Below are 19,039 nucleotides of genomic sequence, written 5' to 3'. Positions count from 1 at the left end.
CCTTCATACAGTCGTGGAGCATGTTCCCATCTCCCAGCAACATCACCCCTCACCATTGAGCATGTAAGCAAAAGAAAACTGGGGTAAAACAAATAAAATGACACTGGACGTTAGTGTTTGAATACTCAACCGTCTTGTCCCAAATCCTGTCATCTACTGTTTAATCCATTCATTTATATACCCTTGTTTATTTTATGTCTTGATTAAAGGAGCATAGAGAAGAACTTGGTATGAGCTCAACATTCAGTCTAGTATTTCTCTTTCAGAAAGATACTCACTAGATTCTGGTGCAATTTAAGTTGAGCTCCCAAGCATTGAATGTTGTCTATCTTACTTTAAAATGCTGTTCTCGTCATTAAGATGCTGTTTGTTTGTGGTGTGACACCTAGAAAATGCAATGAAGACCCTTTCTATTCCTACAGATTTGAATTGCAGACTGAAGACAGCAAACCTTAGATTTTTAGCTCCTAGGGGTAACACCTACTCTTCTTTTAGTTTTTGCATTTTTCCATGCTGGGCTCCCATCCCTTCCCTTCCCCTTACTGTATAACATGCTGTTGTTCCCCATGTTAACCTGTTAGTTACACTCGAGTTCCTGTTACTTTGTGTCTATGCCTGGGCAAGACTAGGAGAAGAAGGGGTTTCGTCTTTAAGTCAGCATGGTTGGTCAGTGTTGAGTGAGGGAGAGTCCTTTACACCAGCGGGAGATGGAGCCAGTGTCTGACCAGAGGGTTTGGTGAATGCTGTTGTACAGCTTCCAGGAGTGGTCTGATTTAAGTTAACCACATACGGCGAGGACATAGGGAAAAGAGGTCACTGGTAGGATATTATCAATAAACCACTGCCCACTCTTCACCATGTGTCTTGTGTTTACCCCACAGTCTAATAAATGCGCCAGCTCGCTGTGCACAACTTCTCTTGCTAGTACCACCAGCATTGTCCAATGGGCATGATCCAAAATGGTAAGACATTCAAGGTGACCTCACCATGGTTTGAATTCTCTTTGACATTCCAACGGTTTGAAGGTAAAGCTTGCAGGACGCAATCTGATTTAGAATTCTGGTTTGATTCCAGCTGCTCTGTGTGAACTAGTGCTTGCAGGGAGAACCATTGACCCACTCACTCACACTTCTTACCCACACCAAGTCTGTAACTGAGTGAAGGTCTCTTCAGCAGCTCACTATGTGTTACCCAGGTCAATTGTCCATTCTATCTTCCTCTACGTTTTTCTCTTCTGAATAGGAATATAGGAATGTAGAGAACAGGAAAAGTCTAACCAACTCATCTAAGTATAGCAAAGGATGAGAAAAAGCCATTCGGCCTGTAAAGCTTGTCCCTGTATTACCCAACTCTCCTGTCAAAGTTCAACTCTCCCAGTTTCTGCAGCTTCTCTTCCACCAATCTCTGTCTGTCTCCAGCTTCTGTCTTTCTCTCTGCCTCGCATGCCTGTCTCTCTACCCATTTCTGCCTATTTCTCTTTTTCTCTACCTCTCTGCCCATCTTTCTGCCTGCCTCTCCCTTTCTTTTTCTCTCTCTGTCCCTCTCTTTCTCTGTTTTTCTTTCTCTGCCTGACCCCCAACCCTCTCCCTCCCTCTCTCTCTGCCTGACTCTGTTTGTTCGTCTCTGTATAACTCTTATCTATGTGTCCCATACTGTTTCCAACAATCTCTGTGGTTATGTTTGCTTATTGAATCACTATTCCTGTCATGTTGTTTTCGCCGTGGAATGCAACAAGAATGTCTTAACAGTGATTTTTGTTGTGCAAGGCAGCCAGAACCTCCAAAAACCCACAGTCTTACTGTCATCCCTCATCTTCCCAGTGCCATGATAACCATCTTGCGCATGTGGTGATCCCTGCCCCCAGTGATGGCCTTGCGTCTTTACAATAATTAGCAGAATCAAAGAGTATTCATTCTGAGATACAAAGGCTACAAGATGGTAATTTGTCGAGATTCTGATGCTAATATTAAACTTTGACATAAACTGGTACAGAACAAGAAACAGCTGACTGTTTTTATAATGAGGCATTCACTTGAACTTGAACTGTTGCCTGTCTTGCTTCCACCGTCATTCTTTATCTCTATGTTCACTCTCTTTCTTTCTCTCTCAGATGCCCTCTGAAATTCTGTCTGTCTCACAGATGCTCTCTCACCCATATATAGGCTCTCACTCTCAGATTCTCACTTTCAGATTCTTTCTCTCAGATTCTCTCTAACTCTCATATACTCATTCTCACAGATTCTCATTCTCTCAGATGCTCTCACTATCATTATCTCACTCTAATTTTCTGACTTTCTCTCACGCTCGGATTCTCTCTCTCTCAGGTGCATTAGTCTTTTCCCTTTTTTATTCCCTCTTCTATCTCTGTCACTGTCTCTCATTCTCGTATTTTCTCTTTTACGCTCACTATCTTGATCACTTGTTATCTCTCTGTTACTCCCTCCTGCTCTTTCTCCCTTTACCTGTTTTCCAGTCTCTTAAGAACATAAAAACATAAGAAATAGGAGCAGGAGTAGGCGATTTGGCCCCTCAAGCCTGCTCCACCATTTAATAAGATCATGGCTGATCTGATCATGGAATCAGCTCCACTTCCCTTTATTCTCTTAATCGCTCAAAAATCTGTCTATCTCCGCCTTAAATATATTCAATGACCTAGTTTCCACAGCTCTCTGGGGAAGAGAATTCCATAGATTTACAATCCTCTGAGAGAAAAATGTCCTTCTCATCTCAGTTTTAAATGGGCGGCCCCTTATTCTGAAACTATGTCCGCTAGTTTTAGTTTCCCCTATGAGTGGAAATATCCTCTCTGCATCCATCTTGTCGAGCACCCTCATTATCTTATATGTTTCAATAAAATCACCTTTCATTCTTCTGAACTCCAATGCCCAACCTACTCAACCTATCTTCATAAGTCAAACCCCTCATCTCCGAAATCAACCTAGGTGAATGTTCTCTAAACAGCCTCCAATGCAAGTATAACCTTCCTTAAATACAGAGACCAAAACTGTTCACAGCACTCTAGGTGTGGCCTCACCGATACCCTGTACAGTTGTAGCAGGGCTTCCCTGCTTTTATACTCCAGCCCCCTTGCAATAAAGGCCAATATTCCATTTGCTTTCCTAATTACTTGCTGTACCTGCATACTAACTTTTTGTGTTTCATGCACAAGGACCCCCAGGTCTCTCTGTACTGCAGCACTTTGTAATTTTTCTCCATTTATATTATAATTTGCTTTTCTATTTTTTCTGCCAAAGTGGATAACCTCACATTTACCTACATTATACTCCATTTGCCAAATGTTTGCCCACTCACAGCCTGTCTATATCCCTTTGCAGATTTTTTGTGTTCTCCTCACAATTTGCTTTCCCACCCATCTTTGTATCATCAGCAAACTTAGCTACATTACACTCGGTCCCTTCATCCAAGTCATTAATATAGATTGTAAATAGTTGAGGCCCCAGCACCGATCCCTGCGACACCCCATTAGTTACTGTTTGCCCACCAGAAAAAGACCCATTTATCCCAACTCTCTGTTTTCTGTTAGTTAGCCAATCCTCTATCCATGCTAATATATTACCCTCAACCCTGTGAACTTTTATCTTGTGCAGTAACCTTTTATGTAGCACCTTATCAAATGCCTTCTGGAAATCCAAATACACCACATCCACTGGTTCTCCCTTATCCATCCTGCTTGTTACATCCTCAAAGAACTCCAACAAATTTGCCAAACATGATTTCCCTTTCATAAAACCATGCTGACTCCGCTTGATTGAATTATACTTTTCCAAATGTCCTACTACTGCTCCTTTAATAATGGACACCAGCACTTTCCCAATGACAGGTGTTAGGCTAACTGGTCTATAGTTTCCTGCTTTCTATCTGCCTCCTTTTTTAAATAGGGGCGTTACACTTGCAGTTTTCCAATCCGCTGGGACCTCCCCAGAATCCAGGAAATTTTGGTAGATTACGACCAATGCATCCACTATCTCAGCAGCCACTTCTTTTAAGACCCTAGGATGTAAGCCATCAGGTCCAGGGGACCTATCCACCTTTAGTCCCATTATTTTACCGAGTACTACTTCATTCGTGATTGTATTAAGTTCCTCCCTCACTGTAGTCCCTTGATTATTCACTATTGGGATGTTTTTGGTGCCTTCTACCGTGAAGACCGATACAAAATATTTGTTCAAAGTCTCTACCATTTCTCTGTTCCCCATTATTAATTCCCCAGTCTCATCCTCTAGGGGACCAACATTTACTTTAGCCACTCTTTTCCTTTTTATGTACCTGTAGAAACTCCTACTATCTGTTTTTATATTTCGTGCTAGTTTACTTTCATAATCCATCTTATTCTCACTGTCTTGCTCTGACTTTAACCTCACCCTCTCACACTCTATCTCTTTCTCTATGTAATCTCCCTCTCTATATATCCCTCACACAGTATCTATCTCATCATATCTTACAGCCCCTCTATATATTTGTCTCTTTATTGCACTCCCCTCTCTTTCTCGCTTCAGTGTGCTCCATCTCCCTCAGAGTCTCTCCTTTTCACTGAGTTTCTCTCCATTTCTATATCTCAGTTTCTCTGTCTCTCTTAGTCCATCTCCATATCTCTCCCCCTCTGTTTCTCTCAATCTGTCTCACCCTCTCTGTTTCGCGTCATTTCTGCCTCTCTGTCTCTCCATCTCCCTCAGTCTCTCTCTCCCTCTCTGTTTCGCTCCATCCCTGTCTCTCTCCATGTCTCCCCCTCTCTGTTTCTCTCAATCAGTCCCACACCATCTCTCTCGATCTCTCTTAGTTTCTCTCCATCATATCCTGACCCATGATTGCTTTGATTTAGAATTACTGTACAGTGCAGCTCCTCTGTAGACACAAGGTAGCACGAACTCTTCAACATCTCCAGATAACTCGCATGTCCCCACCACTGCCCTTGCCTCTCGAGCTGAGCTCAGCTGGCTTCACTCATTGTTCACAACATGTGGCTTCAACAGCTGGCCAATGTAATCTGTTAAGCTGTTTTGTTGCTGTGGTGGTGTGTGAGGCCAGTCTTCACAATGGATCTGGAAATTCAGACACCAAACAAAAAACAGAGCTCACAACATTCAACATACAGAGCTCTCGGAACAAGTCACTCCTGTTTTCAGCTCGGGGATACACGGGAAGGAGAGAAAAGCCACATCTGCCGTACCTTGATCCTGATTCATAGCCCTCAGCCTTGACCTCTCCTTAATTGATGAATTGAGCAAGGCATGACATTTCCTTGTCCTATGACCTTTCCTTTTTAGGATGAATGAATGCTATTAATCTACAGGTCCCATGATGCTGTGCCTGGCGATATAGATTCTCTCCATGCCAAATAGGCAGAACATAATGGGATTTGTAGCCTTCACTAATCACGCACTCTTGATTGGGATTTTCTGCAGTGACCATATTGATTAACTCTCTCCCTCAATTAACACATGAATGCTGATTGGTGCAGAAATACTCTTGAAGTCTTTATTTATCAATTGTTTACTAAAAAATAACAGAATTGTGAATCAAAACTGAATAAAAAGAGACATATTTCACATATGAAGATTCAGGAGTCAGTTTGTGCCACTTGCGCTGGTTGCTTAGGAATGTAGTTACAGGTCCGAACGAAAGTCCAGCTGGCAAATCCCAGAGTTCAGTAAATCCCCCATGCTCCAATCTCTCCCACGCGCCCCCCCCCCCCGCCCTTTACACCCCTCAATCACTTCTTTCACCAAAAATGATATCCTGCTTCCTCTTGAGTGTGCTAACACTATTGCCCTCCACCATCCCCCCCGAATAGTTTGCCCCACACATTTCCCACTCTCTAAGGTAGATTTTGACTTTGTGTGAGAGTGTAAATAAAAATCGGGAAAATGGGCTGCCGACTCACTATCATCTGTTTTGCAACTATCAAACAGTCAAGATCGATCCCTTTGCGTGAAGTAATTAAATCTACACTTTTTCCTTATCTTCCTTCTATGTCCCCATTGCACAGCCTGTGGCCTCATTTTATCTTTATCCTTACAGTAATTTCTATAAAGTTTCCCCCGGTCCTTCCTTTTCTCAGTCTTAAGTATTCCCAACTCCCTCAGCCTCTCTTCATTACTGAGGTACCTAGTCCCAGGTGCCAGTTTTAGTTGCCCTTCTCTGCACTCTCTCCAATGCCAGCCTGTCACCACTATTAATATGGTGACCAGAGCTGTACATTATACATCAGGACTAGGGGTCAAACTTCAAACACCATTCAAACCTTTTGTTTCAGGAGTTGGTTGGGGATCACTATAGGGTCCACCATTGGCTCGATTTTAAAATTCTCATCCTCGTGCTCAAATCCCTCCATGGCCTCGCCGCTCCATATCGCTGTAACTATCACCCTTCACTAACCCTCCCCCCCACACCTGTCCTTTCTGACTTACACTAGCTTCCCATCTCTCAAAGCCTCAAATTTTAAATCCTTGCCTTTGTCTTTAAATCCTTCCGTCGCGTTGCCCCTCGCTATGTCCGCAATCTCCTCCAGACTTGTTTCCCTTCCTCCACCCCGCCAGCACTGTGCTTCACCTCACCATTGGTAGCAGAGCCTTCAGTTACCTGGGTCACCTTCTCAGGAATTCCCTCCCTAAACCCCACCTCCACATCACTTTCTCCTTTAAAAAGTCCCTCAAAACATCTTTACAATCAAACTTCTGATCACCCCACCTAAACCCTTCTTTCTCAAGTTCAGAGCCCATTTTCCATATGTAAATCTGTGAAGTGTTTTGGGATGTTCTTCAAGCTAAAGGCACTATATAAATGCAAGTTGTTACTGTTTAAGTTTTCACACATCCACTTAAATTCTTCCTTTCCTTAATGAACACAAAACAGGAAAGAATAGGGAAAAATGACTTGGTCCATCAAGCACTTCCTCTTTCCCAAACCATGTGCAATGTTTCGCTTTTGATGGATACAACCCAGTTTATGAGGCATTAAAAACCAAGATCCCATCTGGTCAGATGGACATTAAAGCTTTCACAACACTATTTGAAAAAAGAGCAGAAATTCTCCCAGTGTCCTGGATAACATTTATCCCTCAAAAACAGATTAACTGGACATTAGTCTCATTGCTGTTTGTGGGACATTGCTGGCACAAAATGGCTGTCTACATAGCAACAATATCTGAACCTTAGTGCAAAATTCCTCCCTTCACTCCCAAATATTATCAACTTTGATTCTTGGACATCCACCCAACCTGGTATTCCGCATGTATACATCACCTCACCAGCTCACTGTGTTCCCTGCAGTGTTAAATCGTCTGTAGTTTTACTCGTTCTTAAATCCTGTACTTGAGCGAAGATTTATCCTGCTCTATTTTTACATGAGTTAGCACCTTTAATAGGGAGTCTATTTCATAAATTCATCACTGTAGGGTTAAATGTGCAGAGTTACCTTTAAATATCTACTCTTCAGCCCAATGTGCCACTGCTCAAATGAAGCCATCTGCTCCTCATACCCCTCAAGAGTCATTCTTCAACGGAACCACACCCACTCCTTAACCAGCTCCACATAACCTTAAAGAGTCTTCAAATGAAGCACACCAACTCGTTAATTAGCGCTTTATGTTTTTGATCCAATGATTCCTTATTTAAACGCTCCTTGAATATTCTGGAACAGGTAGCTACAATTGATTCCTGAAAAAAAACTTTATGGCCCAGAAACCTTTGCTTTGATATTAGGCATGACATTTAATAAATTGTGTAATTGTGTGGCATTTTTTACTATTTAATTTGCATCTGGGCCATAACCCAATTATGGCCCAGATGCAAATATCTAAAGCAGTGAATTTTATTATTTATAATGAAACCGAATTGTTTTGTTAAAAAAGTGGGAATTGTTAAAGCCAGGAAATTGCTCGGAGCAACAACTCCACTGGCGTCAGTTCTGGGACTGCCGGATAGTGGAATCATCTCTCGAAAGTAATACCCCACATTGCACAAGAGAAAGAGGTTTGTTTGCAATCTCCCCCCCCCCCCCCCCCCCCAGGTGCTGGGGTAACTTTCAGCGGGCACCAACAGCCCTCGTGTACCTCTCTGAAGGGACCATTTTCATGTGCAAGCCTCAACATTGGGTGTCAGCAGGATATTCAGCTGCGGGAGACATCATAAACAAGCCCAACTCTGTCCCTACGATATCCTCAGACACAGGGTTTACTGAATAGCGATCAGGAGCAGCGGATTTTTCCCTTCCTATTCCTGAACTCTAAGGTCAACCAATTCACACTGGTTGAGACCAGTTAAATCTGCCCAGACAAGCGATTGAAACTGACATTCCTATTTTGTATGCTTTAGTACCACACCATGTGGGAAAGTTACCCACTAGGCCATCAACGAGCACCGGGGCCACCACTAGTGTGGCTCTGAAACCAATCATCGGAGGTGTGTAAGAGCAGCCAAGGGAAGGCCCTCTCTTTGATGTTCACCTTGGAGCACTGGTCCTTCCGAACCATCCCCTTCCACAGCAGCACAGTTGAGATTCACAATTAAGCAAAAGGGGAGTTGTGGATCCTATTCCTAACCCATGTCTTGTGTATTGATGCGTCCCCACACTGTGCCGCCTCTCTCTCCCCGCCCCTCACCAAACACAGATTATTTCTTTTAGGAGAAGGGAGCCTGCCATTTATAATGAAAACTTCTTTTTCATTGAGAAACACCAAGTCAAGGACCAAGTGCAGGACACCACTAACATTGGAAAAAGGTTTAGAGAGAGGAGTTAAATCAGGAAAGAAGTGGTCAATTGAAGCCAAGCTTGGTTTTTAAAACCTTCGATTGCAGGAAAAGGAACAATTGAGGAAGGTGTAACACCCAGAGACTTTGATTTTATGATCTGAAGGATTTAGGTGAAAAGATTAATTATTATTTATTGGTTGGAGTGAAAAGGAAGCCAAGTCTGGCCCTCCCAGATGGTACTGACCTTTGCTTCTGCCAGATTCTTTGAAGAGCTTATCTAATCTCCAAATTAATTAAAAATAAATCAATCATAGACTTCGGACTGATGAAAAGCACTGCCTTTTGTAATGTCCTTACACACTACTATAAATTCACACGAGGCACATTCTGCAGACAAGGTCACTCTGTGACCTGAACTTTTATTCACAGGACCAAGAAGTGATGACCCTGCGTGGGACCTCCCTTTATATACCTGGATGACCAGGTGAGGAGTGTCTCCCACAAGTTCACCCCCTGTGGTCAAGGTGTGCATTTCTTAGGTGTATACAGTATGCAGTGTTGTTATGAAGATTACAGTTACATGAAGGTTACATACATGACATCACCTCCCCCCAACGTCTTATGGGGTCAAAGATTAAGTCTTTCAGGCGGTCGACGCTCTCTCGTGGAGCGCCGTAGTTGGGGCTCTGGTTGTTGAGCCTTGGCATGCGTCTCTGTCACCTATGGTGATTCCGGCTTGTCCGGGCTGGCCGCAGGGACTGTGCATGCTGCTGAAAGTTCTTGTTGCTCGTTCACTGGCAGCATCTCAAGATCTTCCTCAGGTTCCTCAGTGTCCATGCTGAACCTTTTTTTTTACTTGGTCCAGATGCTTACAGCATATCTGTCCATTGTTAAGTCTGACCACTATGACCCTATTCCCCTCTTTGCCAATTACAGTACCCTTAAGCCACTTGGGCCCCAAAGCGTGATTAAGAGCAAATACAGGGTCATCGATTTCTATACATTATGGTCATGGCACTCATTTTGGGACTGGCGCTTGCCCTCAACAATGTCTGACAGGACAGGATGAATCAGGGACAGCCGAGTTTTTAAGTGTACGTTTCATGGGCGGGACTCCCGTGAGCGAATGCGATCGGGACCTATAGGCCAACAGGAGGCGCGATAGGCGGCATTGAAGGGAGGGTCCTTGAATCCGGAGCATGCCCTGTTTTATGATTTGGACCGCACGTTCTGCCTGGCCATTGGAAGCCGGCTTCAACGGTGTGTCCTGACATGTTTGATGCCATTACCCGACATGAACTCCCAGAATTCATAGCTAGTGAAACACGGGCCATTGTCACTAACTAGGATGTCCGGCAAGCCGTGGGTCGCAAAGACCGCACGCAGACTCTCCACAATGGTGGATGTCGTGCACGAATTCAATATGATGCACTCGATCCATTTTGAGTACTCGTCAACAACAATGAGGAACATTTTTCCCATGAATGGGCCCGCGTAGTCTACGTGAATACGTGACCATGGCCTGGTGGGCCAGGACCACGGGCTGAGTGGGGCCTCCCTGGGGACACGTCGTGCACCTGCGAACACAGTGTTCCAGGTCTGAGTCAATTCTCGGCCACCATGCATGTGACCGGGCAATGGCCTTCATTAGCATGATGCCTGGGTGCTCGCTGTGGAGTTCCCTGATGAATGCTTCCCTTCCCTTCTGGGACATGACTACCCGGCTGCCCCATAGCAGGCAGTCGGCTTGGATGGAGAGCTCATCCATCCGTCTGTGAAACGGTTTGACCTCCTCAGGGCATGCTCCGTGTGCGGGCGCCCAATCCCCAATCAGGACACATTTCTTAATCAAGGATAGGAGGGGATCTCTGTTGGTTCAGATTTTGATCTGGCGGGCTGTGATGGGGGAGCCTGCGCTGTCAAAGGCTTCAACGGCAATGACCATCTCAGTGCTTTGCTCCGCTGCCCCCTCAGTGGTGGCTAGTGGAAGCCTGCTGAGCGCGTAAGCGCAGTTTTCGGTGCCTGGCCAGTGCCGTATGATGTAGTCATACACAGCCAGTGTGAGAGCCCATCGCTGTATGCGAGCTGACGCATTGGCATTGACAGCTTTGCTGTCTGACAACAGGGATGTTAATGGGTTGTGGTCCGTTTCTAACTCCAACCTTCTGCCAAAAAGGTACTGGTGCATCTTTTTCACCCTGTAGACACATGCGAGTGCTTCCTTTTCAACCATCCCATATCCCCGTTCTGCTTGGGAGAGCAACCTGGAGGCATAAGCCACAGGTTGGAGTTGGCCCTCATCATTACTTTGCTGCAACATGCACCCAACCCCATAGGATGATGCATCACGTCAAAACCAATTTCTTACAGGGGTTCTACAGAATCAACAGCTTATTAGAACAAAGTAGGTTCCGCGCCCGATTGAAAGCCCGTTCCTGGCAGTCCCCCCAAAACCAATCGCAACCCTTACACAGGAGCATGTGTAGCGGCTCCAACAATGTGCTTAAATTCGGCAGAAAGTTCCCGAAATAGTTCAAGAGTCCCAGAAATGAACGCAACTCCGACGTGTTGCCGGGCCTGGGCGTACGACGAATCGCCTCCGTTTTGGATTCGGTGGGCTCGGATCCCGTCTGCAGCAACCCTCCTGCCCAAAAACTCGACCTCTGGGGCCAAAAACACACACTTGCACTGCTTTAGTCGCAGGCCTACCTGGTCCAGTCGGCGTAGCACCTCCTCCAGGTTGTGGAGGTGTTCCTCAGTGTCTCGACCCATGATAAGGATGTCGTCCTGAAATACGATTGTTCCAGGGATGGATTTGAGCAGGCTTTCCATGTTCCTTTGAAAGATAGCGGCCGCTTATCGAATGCCAAACGGACACCTGTTGTAGACAAACAGCCCCTTGTGCGAGGTGATGGTGGTCAGTAGCTTTGATTCTTCGGCCAGTTCCTGGGTCATGTAGGCTGAAGTGAGGTCCAACTTGGTGAACAGCTTGCTGCCTTCCAGCATGGCAAAAAGATCCTCCGCTCTCGAAAGCGGGTATTGGTCTTGTAGTGACACTTAGTTGATAGTGGCCTTGTCGTCGCCACAGACCCTGACCGAGCCATCCGTTTTTAGGACAGGGATGATGGGGCTTGCCCAGTCGCTGAATTCAACAGGCGAAATTATGCCCTCTCTTAGCAACCTGTCCAACTCACTCTCAATTTTCTCCCGCATCACATACGGCACAGCTCTGGCTTTGTGGTGCACTGGTCTGGCATCCGGGGTGATGCGTATCACTACTTTGGTACCTTTGAAAGTCCCGACACCAGGTTGAAATAGTGACTCAAATTTCTGTAGGACCCGTGAGCATGAACTTCGCTCCACAGATGAAATGGCGTGCACATCCCCCTATTTCCAGTTCATCTCGGCTAGCCAGCTCCTCCCTATAAACGCGGGACCATTTCCCAGGACAATCCAGAGTGGCAGCCGGTTCTCTGATCCATTATGTGTGACCACCAACATTGCACTGCCTAGCACAGGGATGATCTCTTTGGTGTACATCCGTAATTGCGTATCAATGCATTCTAGTTTGGGTCTGCTAGCTCTGAGTGGCCATAGTTTCTTGAATTGTTGGACACTCATAAGTGACTGGCTGGCCCCTGTGTCCAGCTCCATGCGTACCGGGATGCCGTTTAATAGGACTTTCATCATCATAGGTGGCGTTTTGGTATATGAGCTATGGATGTTTGCCACATGAACCCGCTGAACTTCAGCGTCCATTGCTTTGTTCCAAGCATCAACCTGCCTTGCAGACCCCTCTTCTGGTTCATCTGCCTCGTAAATTAGCCTCGATGCGGGCTTTCTGCACATTCTGGCTAAATGTCCACTGAAGTTACAATTTCTACAGATAAATTGTTGAAACCTACAGGTTTTTGCAGCATGTCTGCTCCCGCACCTCCAGCATGAGCTGAGATCGCTGTGAACAAAAGGGCTGTTACCAGGCATTCCTCTCTGATTGTCTCTTTGATTACTCTTGAGCACTCTGTTAATGGGTGTCAATGGCCCCATCCCGGGACGCATTGTCCACCGTGATGGCGTAAATGTCCGTTCAACCTGCCATTGTCTCTGTTGAGGACCCACTCTAGAGTCTGTTGCTGCTTGGGTGGTGTCGAATTGCCCTTGCCCGCCTGCGAGGTTCTGAGTCGCGTTTACAATGTTAACTCCCTGATCCATCGCCACATTGGAAGCAGAGTTGCGCGCGTATATTATCTTGGTTTCCTCCTCCCCCGCCATGAAGGTTTGAACCATCAACGCTGCCGCTTCCAAGGTCATGTCCTTGGTCTCAATTAGCTTTCTGAAAATCCCGGCATGACCAATGCCCTCAATAAAGAAATCCCTTAACATCTCCCCCCTGCAGGCCTCTGTGAACTTACAGAGGCTGGCCAAGCGCCGAAGGTCCACAGTGAAGTCCGGTATGCTCTGTCCTTCCCGATGTCGGTGTGTATAGAATCGGTGTCGGGCCATGTGTATACTGCTCGTCGGTTTGAGGTGCTCACCGGGTTTTGTCTGCCGGCTTCTCGGGTGCGAGCAGGTCTTTCATCAGCGCGTACGTCTTAGGTCCACAGCTGGTCAGTAGATGCGCCCTTCGCTTGTCCGCAGCTGCGTCTCCCAGCCAATCCTTCGTGACAAAGCTCTGCTGGAGCCTCTCAACGAAATCGTCCCAGTCCTCACCAACACAGCACCGTTCCTCTGTGCTACCGGTGGCCATTCTCGTGAGTCGTTGATTCCCGTTTCTCGTCGCCAAATGTAATGTCCTTACACACTACTATAAATTCACACGAGGCACATTCTGCAGACAAGGTCACTCTGTGACCTGAACCTTTATTCACAGGACCAAGAAGTGATGATCCTGCGTGGGACCTCCCTTTATATACCTGGATGACCAGGTGAGGAGTGTCTCCCACAAGTTCACCCCCTGTGGTCAAGGTGTGCATTTCTTAGGTGTATACAGTATGCAGTGTTGTTATAAAGGTTACAGTTACATGAAGGTTACATACATGACATCTTTCATATGCATTTGGCTGTATTAAAGGCTTTTACATAATTTTATGCAAGACAAAATTGAGCTTGATGGTGTAGGAAATGGAAATTTTCTACAGGCACATTGTTGGGGCAATGTTGAGTGGAGTTGAGGGATATGGTGAGAAGATGGTGTGGAGGAAGAAGGTGGGGTTGAAGGATATGGGGAGAAGGTGGGGTTGAGGGAGGTGAGATTGAAGGATATGGTGAGAAGGTGGGTTTGAGGGATATGGTGAGGAGGGGTTGGGGGATACGATGAGAAGGAAGGGTTGGGGGAAATGGTGAGAAGGCGGGGTTGGGGGAAATGGTGAGAAGGCGGGGTTGGGTGAAATGGTGAGAAGGCGGGGTTGTGAGTGATAAGGTGGGATCGTAAGATATGGTGAGTAGGTGGGGTTGAGTAAGAAGATGGGGTTGTAGGATATGGTGAGAAGGTGGGGTGGTAGGATATTGTGAGATGGTGGAGTTGAGGGATATGGTGAGGTGGTGAGGGTTGAGTGAGAAGGTGGGGTTCATGGATATGGTGAGAAGGTGGGATTGAACTATATGGGCCGGAATTTTCGAGGTAGTCAGCGGGCGCGATCGGTGGCAGGTCAGGTGGGAAAGTGTATTTTTTTGACAGTGACTTGGAACCCCGCTGCAGTGCGCCGTTCCCAATGCCGGGTCTGTCGGTGCTAAACAGACCCGACAGGCAGCTGTGGGCGACCCAATTAAACTCATTACCATCTAGTTAACAGATAATTAACAGGCTCTTTTTAACATCTTTTCACTTTAACCATGCTATTCGGAGACCACGGCTGCCAACCTGAGGCAGGGGTTCAGTGGCCATTGCTCCAGCTGATTTCTTGACAGCTTCAAATGTATAGTAAAAGCTCCCACCTGACAGATCATCACTTTCCTCATCCACAAGCTGTTTCTCACACCATTTCCAGCACAGATTCGGCAGGATTTCTACTTTCTACTCTCCATTCACTCTTACCTCATTGAAAGAACTCTCTCACCATTGACAGAATGCTTCTCTCATCTCTACTTCACCTGCCATATATTCCATCAGCATGGGTGCCTTTTATACTGTCTCACCTTGGTCCTCAGAATCCGACGACGATCAGCCCCAACACCAGCTGCACGAGGCACACCAGCAGCATCAACAACAACTCCAACCTTCTCCACAATCACTGATGCTGCACAGGACAGAGGGCATTGCTGCCCGTGAGGCCAGGGACGGCCTCCCCATGGTCAGACTTACTTCACTTGACGCTGTACACCCTGGCTGCCACATGATGCACCAGGTGGGCACCACCCCACATCAACACCATAAAGCATCCCTACAATGTCCAAGCCATTCCTTTCACATTCATCACCATTGTGGAGGGTACCGTTATGTCTCACCACTCACTGCAACTCACTAAGCTACCTTCAAAGGTGCACACAAATCTGTCCAAGAAAGCAAAGTGTTGAAAATAAAGGTTTCAATGTTTGACAGTACATTTACAGAAACTTAACATGAACATTGGATAAAACACCCAAGTGGCTACCCGTGTGTGTTGTTAGTTGGTATGATTGCACAAGGATGAGGGTGATTATGAAGGGTAGCTAGTGAGATGGGGATGTGATAATGTAGCCAGAGAGAGAGGGATGGGTGGAGGTGTAAGGAGTATGGTAGGGAAGCATAGTGATGGGGATATGATGAGATGCACAACAGGATGCACAAGATAAAAGCTCACAGGGTTGGGGGTAATATATTAGCAAGGATAGAGGATTGGCTAACTACAGAATACAGAGAGTTGCGATAAATGGGTAATTTTCCGGTTGGCAGTGACCAGTGGGGTGCTGCAGGAATCGGTGCTGATCTTCAACTATTTACAATCTATATTAATGACTTGGATGAAAGGACCGAGTGTAATGTAGCCAAGTTTGCTGATGATACAAAGATGGGTGGAAAAGCAAATTGTGAGGACACAAAAAATCTGCAAAGGGATATGAACAAGCTAAATGAGTGGGCAAACATTTGGCAGGTGGAGTATAATGTGAGAAAATGTGAGATTATCCACTTTGGCAGAAATAATAGAAAAGCAAATTATAATTTAAATGGAGAAAAATTGCAAAGTGCTGCAGTACAGGGACCTGGGGGTCCTTGTGCATGAAACACAAAAAGTTAGTATGCAGGTACAACAAATAATCGGGAAGGCAAATGGAATATTAGCCTTTATTACAAGGGGGATAGAGTATAAAAACAGAGAAGTCCTGCTACAACTGTACAGGGTATTGATGAGGCCACACCTGGAGTACTGCATAGTTTTGGTCTCTGTACTTAAGGAAGCATATACTTGCTTTGGAGGCTGTTCAGAGAAGGTTCACTAGGTTGATTCCGGAGATGAGGGGGTTGACTTATGAGGATAGGTTGAGTAGGTTGGGCCTATACACATTGGAGTTCAGAAGAATGAGAGGTGATCTTATTGAAACTTATAAGGTAATGAGGGTGCTCGACAAGTTGGATGCAGAGATTATATTTCCACTCATAGGGGAAATTAAAACTAGGGGACATAGTCTTAGAATAAGGGGCCGCCCATTTAAAACTGAGGTGAGGAGAAATTTCTTCTCAAAGGGTTGCAAATCTATGGAATTCTCTGTCCAGAGAGCTGTGGAGGCTGGGTCATTGAATATATTTAAGGTGGAGATAAGACAGATTTTTGAGCAATAAGGGAGTAAAGGGTTATGGAGAACGGGCAGGGAAATGGAGCTGAGTCCATGATCAGATCAGCCATGATCTTATTGAATGGCGGAGCAGGCTCAAGGGGCCAAATTATGAAGGTCACTGTGGCTTTGTACTAATGTTTTGTGTTCTAATGAGATCATTAAAAGGTTTGTGCTACTGCACCCAGGTCCCCCTGATGACATCCCCGCTTGTGCCATCCTGTGCAATGTGCAACCAGGCTGTGTTGGTCTCCTGGGGAGGCCTCTTCCGCCCATTGAAGGGAAGAGGACCTCAAGCATGCTCTGACTCCTTCTATAAGCATATGTTATGGGAGAACCTAGGTGCAGCCCTGCACCTCTGTGCAGTCACTGTCAGTGTTTGCAGCACTTCAATGGTGTAGAACACTGACAGCACAAATGTTAAAAGAAAGTTTGCTATGGTCCCTTTAAGGAAACCGGCTAATGACGCATCATGAATGATGTCACCAGACCCACTTTCTCTAATTGGACTGGGAAACACATTGGGCGGGCTTAACAAGCCCTATCAACATAAAATCATTTTCCAGAACGGGATGGAGTCAACAGTGGGGTCGGAACCCACCACCGACGTCGCCCACCCCAGACCCGCCGAGGTAAGGAAAATCTCGGCCATGGTGAGAAGTTGGGGTTGAGGGATCTAGTAAATGGGTGAGATTGAAATGTATGATGAGAAAATGGAGTTGGGAGATATTATGCGAAGGTGAGTTTGAAGGGTATGGTGACAAGGTGGTGTTGAAGGATATGGTGAGAAACTGGGGTTGAAGGATACAATGAGAAGGTGGGGTTGAGGGATGTGGTGAGGTTGAGGGATATGGTGAGGTTGAGGGATATGGTGAGAAGTTGGAGTTGAAGGATATAGTGAGAAAGTATGGTTGAGGGATATATAGAGGTGTTCATCATTGTTCTGAGCTAAAGGATCTTTCTCAGGCACTGTCATCTCACCGCTCTATTTCTGTCCCTCTCTCACACACACATGCTTCTCACTCTTTCCCAAGCTCGCTCTTGCTCTCACGCGCTCTATCTCTTGCTGTTTCTCCTGCGCTCCCTCTATGTTCCTGTATACTTTTCATTGTTTCAGAATAGCTAAAATAAATGATATCCCTTGTCTGCTCATTTTGAGAGACTGCTCTACATACAGTAGCATGGGTAGGCAGAATGCTTCAGATAGGGTTGATGAAATTGTGCAGGTCCTTTGATCCCTAGTCACTGACTGAATGACATTGATATTTACTGAATGTTTTACTTTCAGTCAGTGAGAAAGGCTGGTATCTATAATGGTGTAATGTTTGACTCCCAGTCAGAGAGGTCAGAATCTCCAATGGTGGGATATTAGACCCAATCAGAGAGGTCAGTATCTCTAATGGTGGAAAGTTCGACTCTCAATGAGAGAGGTCGAATCTATGCTGGTGGAATTTTGGACTCTCAATCAAGAGAGGTCAGAATCTCAAGTTGTTGACTTAGGCATGTTCTTTTTTTATTAGTGGAGGATTGCCACACTTTGAGGAGTGACGGAGGGAGGTGAGTAGTTCCATAGTTTTTATGGGGAGACAGAGAGGGGAGGAGTTCCAAAGTTTGAGGGGAGACTGAGGGAGGTGAGGCATTCCATAACTTTGAGATTCCGGGAAAGAATGAGTTAATACAGTAGACAGTGTATTAAATCTTGATTTCAAGGTAGTGAGATGCAGGGAGGAGGGAGAGTGTGTGGGAAGGGTTATCTGAAGCTGAGGTGCAAAAGGACAGAAAATCGCTGGAGTACTGGCCATATAGAGGAAAACAAAAGTAAAGTTGTGAAGAGACAGAGGTTAGAGATTAGAGCTGAGAGAGGGATCACCTGTCAAGTTACCAGCTTTATATTCTGTCCAAAGGTGTAATAAGTATTCTCAGATATGAGAGAGGACTCAACCCTCAGATAAACCTGGGCTGAGTAGAGAGATAAAAGCTTGAGTAGAAAAGAAGTATTTGGCATAAAGAGGGAATCAGTTTCTTGGCTCAGTGCCAGGAATGGAAATACTGCTTTAGGATCAAAGGTGATACTGAGGCTATTTAAGACTGAGATGAGGAAAAATGTCTTTGCTCAAAGGGTTGTGAATCTTTGGAATTCTCTTCCGCAAAGGGCTGTGGATGCTCAGTTGTTGAGTATATTCAAGATTGAGATTTATAGATTTTGGACACTAAGGTAATTAAGGGATTATGGGGATGGGAAAGTGGAGTTGAGGTAGATCAGCCATGATCTTATTGAATGACAGAGCAGGCTTGAGGGGCCATATGGCCTACTCCTGTTCCTATTTCTTCTGTTCTTAAGAATGTTAATTGACGTTGGACTAAAAGTGAAGGTGGGAGTAATTAGTCAGATTGATAGCAGACCAAATAAACCAATATTTTGAAGAACTCAAAGAAACAAGCTTGTAGGTAACAAAAGCCATTGATGATGAAAATCTGAACTAAAAACATAAAATGCTGGAAACATTCAACAGGCAGCATCTGTGGAGAGAGAAAAAAAATGATTTTAACGTTTCAGGTCTATGAACCAGGGACTTTCT

The 19,039-nt window shown here is 45.5% G+C and overlaps 2 protein-coding genes across 4 annotated transcripts in view; one reads left to right on the top strand and one right to left on the bottom strand.

The window, feature by feature from the left end:
• shank3a (SH3 and multiple ankyrin repeat domains 3a) overlaps nt 1–19,039 on the top strand; it is a 1,463,579-nt gene that overhangs the window by 1,428,454 nt on the left and 16,086 nt on the right. The gene's annotated exons all lie outside the window — the stretch shown is intronic.
• LOC139278466 (uncharacterized) overlaps nt 10,500–19,039 on the bottom strand; it is a 39,735-nt gene continuing 31,195 nt past the window's right edge. For all 3 annotated transcript variants that reach the window (XM_070897279.1, XM_070897280.1, XM_070897281.1), the window contains one exon: nt 10,500–18,980. In XM_070897279.1, coding sequence (XP_070753380.1) covers nt 12,099–13,214 — 1,116 coding nt within the window. In that variant the 5' untranslated portion in view covers nt 13,215–18,980 and the 3' untranslated portion in view covers nt 10,500–12,098. The remainder of the gene's footprint in view (nt 18,981–19,039) is intronic.

This window comes from Pristiophorus japonicus, chromosome 13 (genome assembly GCF_044704955.1).
Source record: "Pristiophorus japonicus isolate sPriJap1 chromosome 13, sPriJap1.hap1, whole genome shotgun sequence".
NCBI classification, from domain to species: domain Eukaryota; kingdom Metazoa; phylum Chordata; class Chondrichthyes; family Pristiophoridae; genus Pristiophorus; species Pristiophorus japonicus.
The sequence above is the reverse complement of the archived record's forward strand: the minus strand, read 5'-3'. Positions and strand labels throughout refer to the sequence as shown.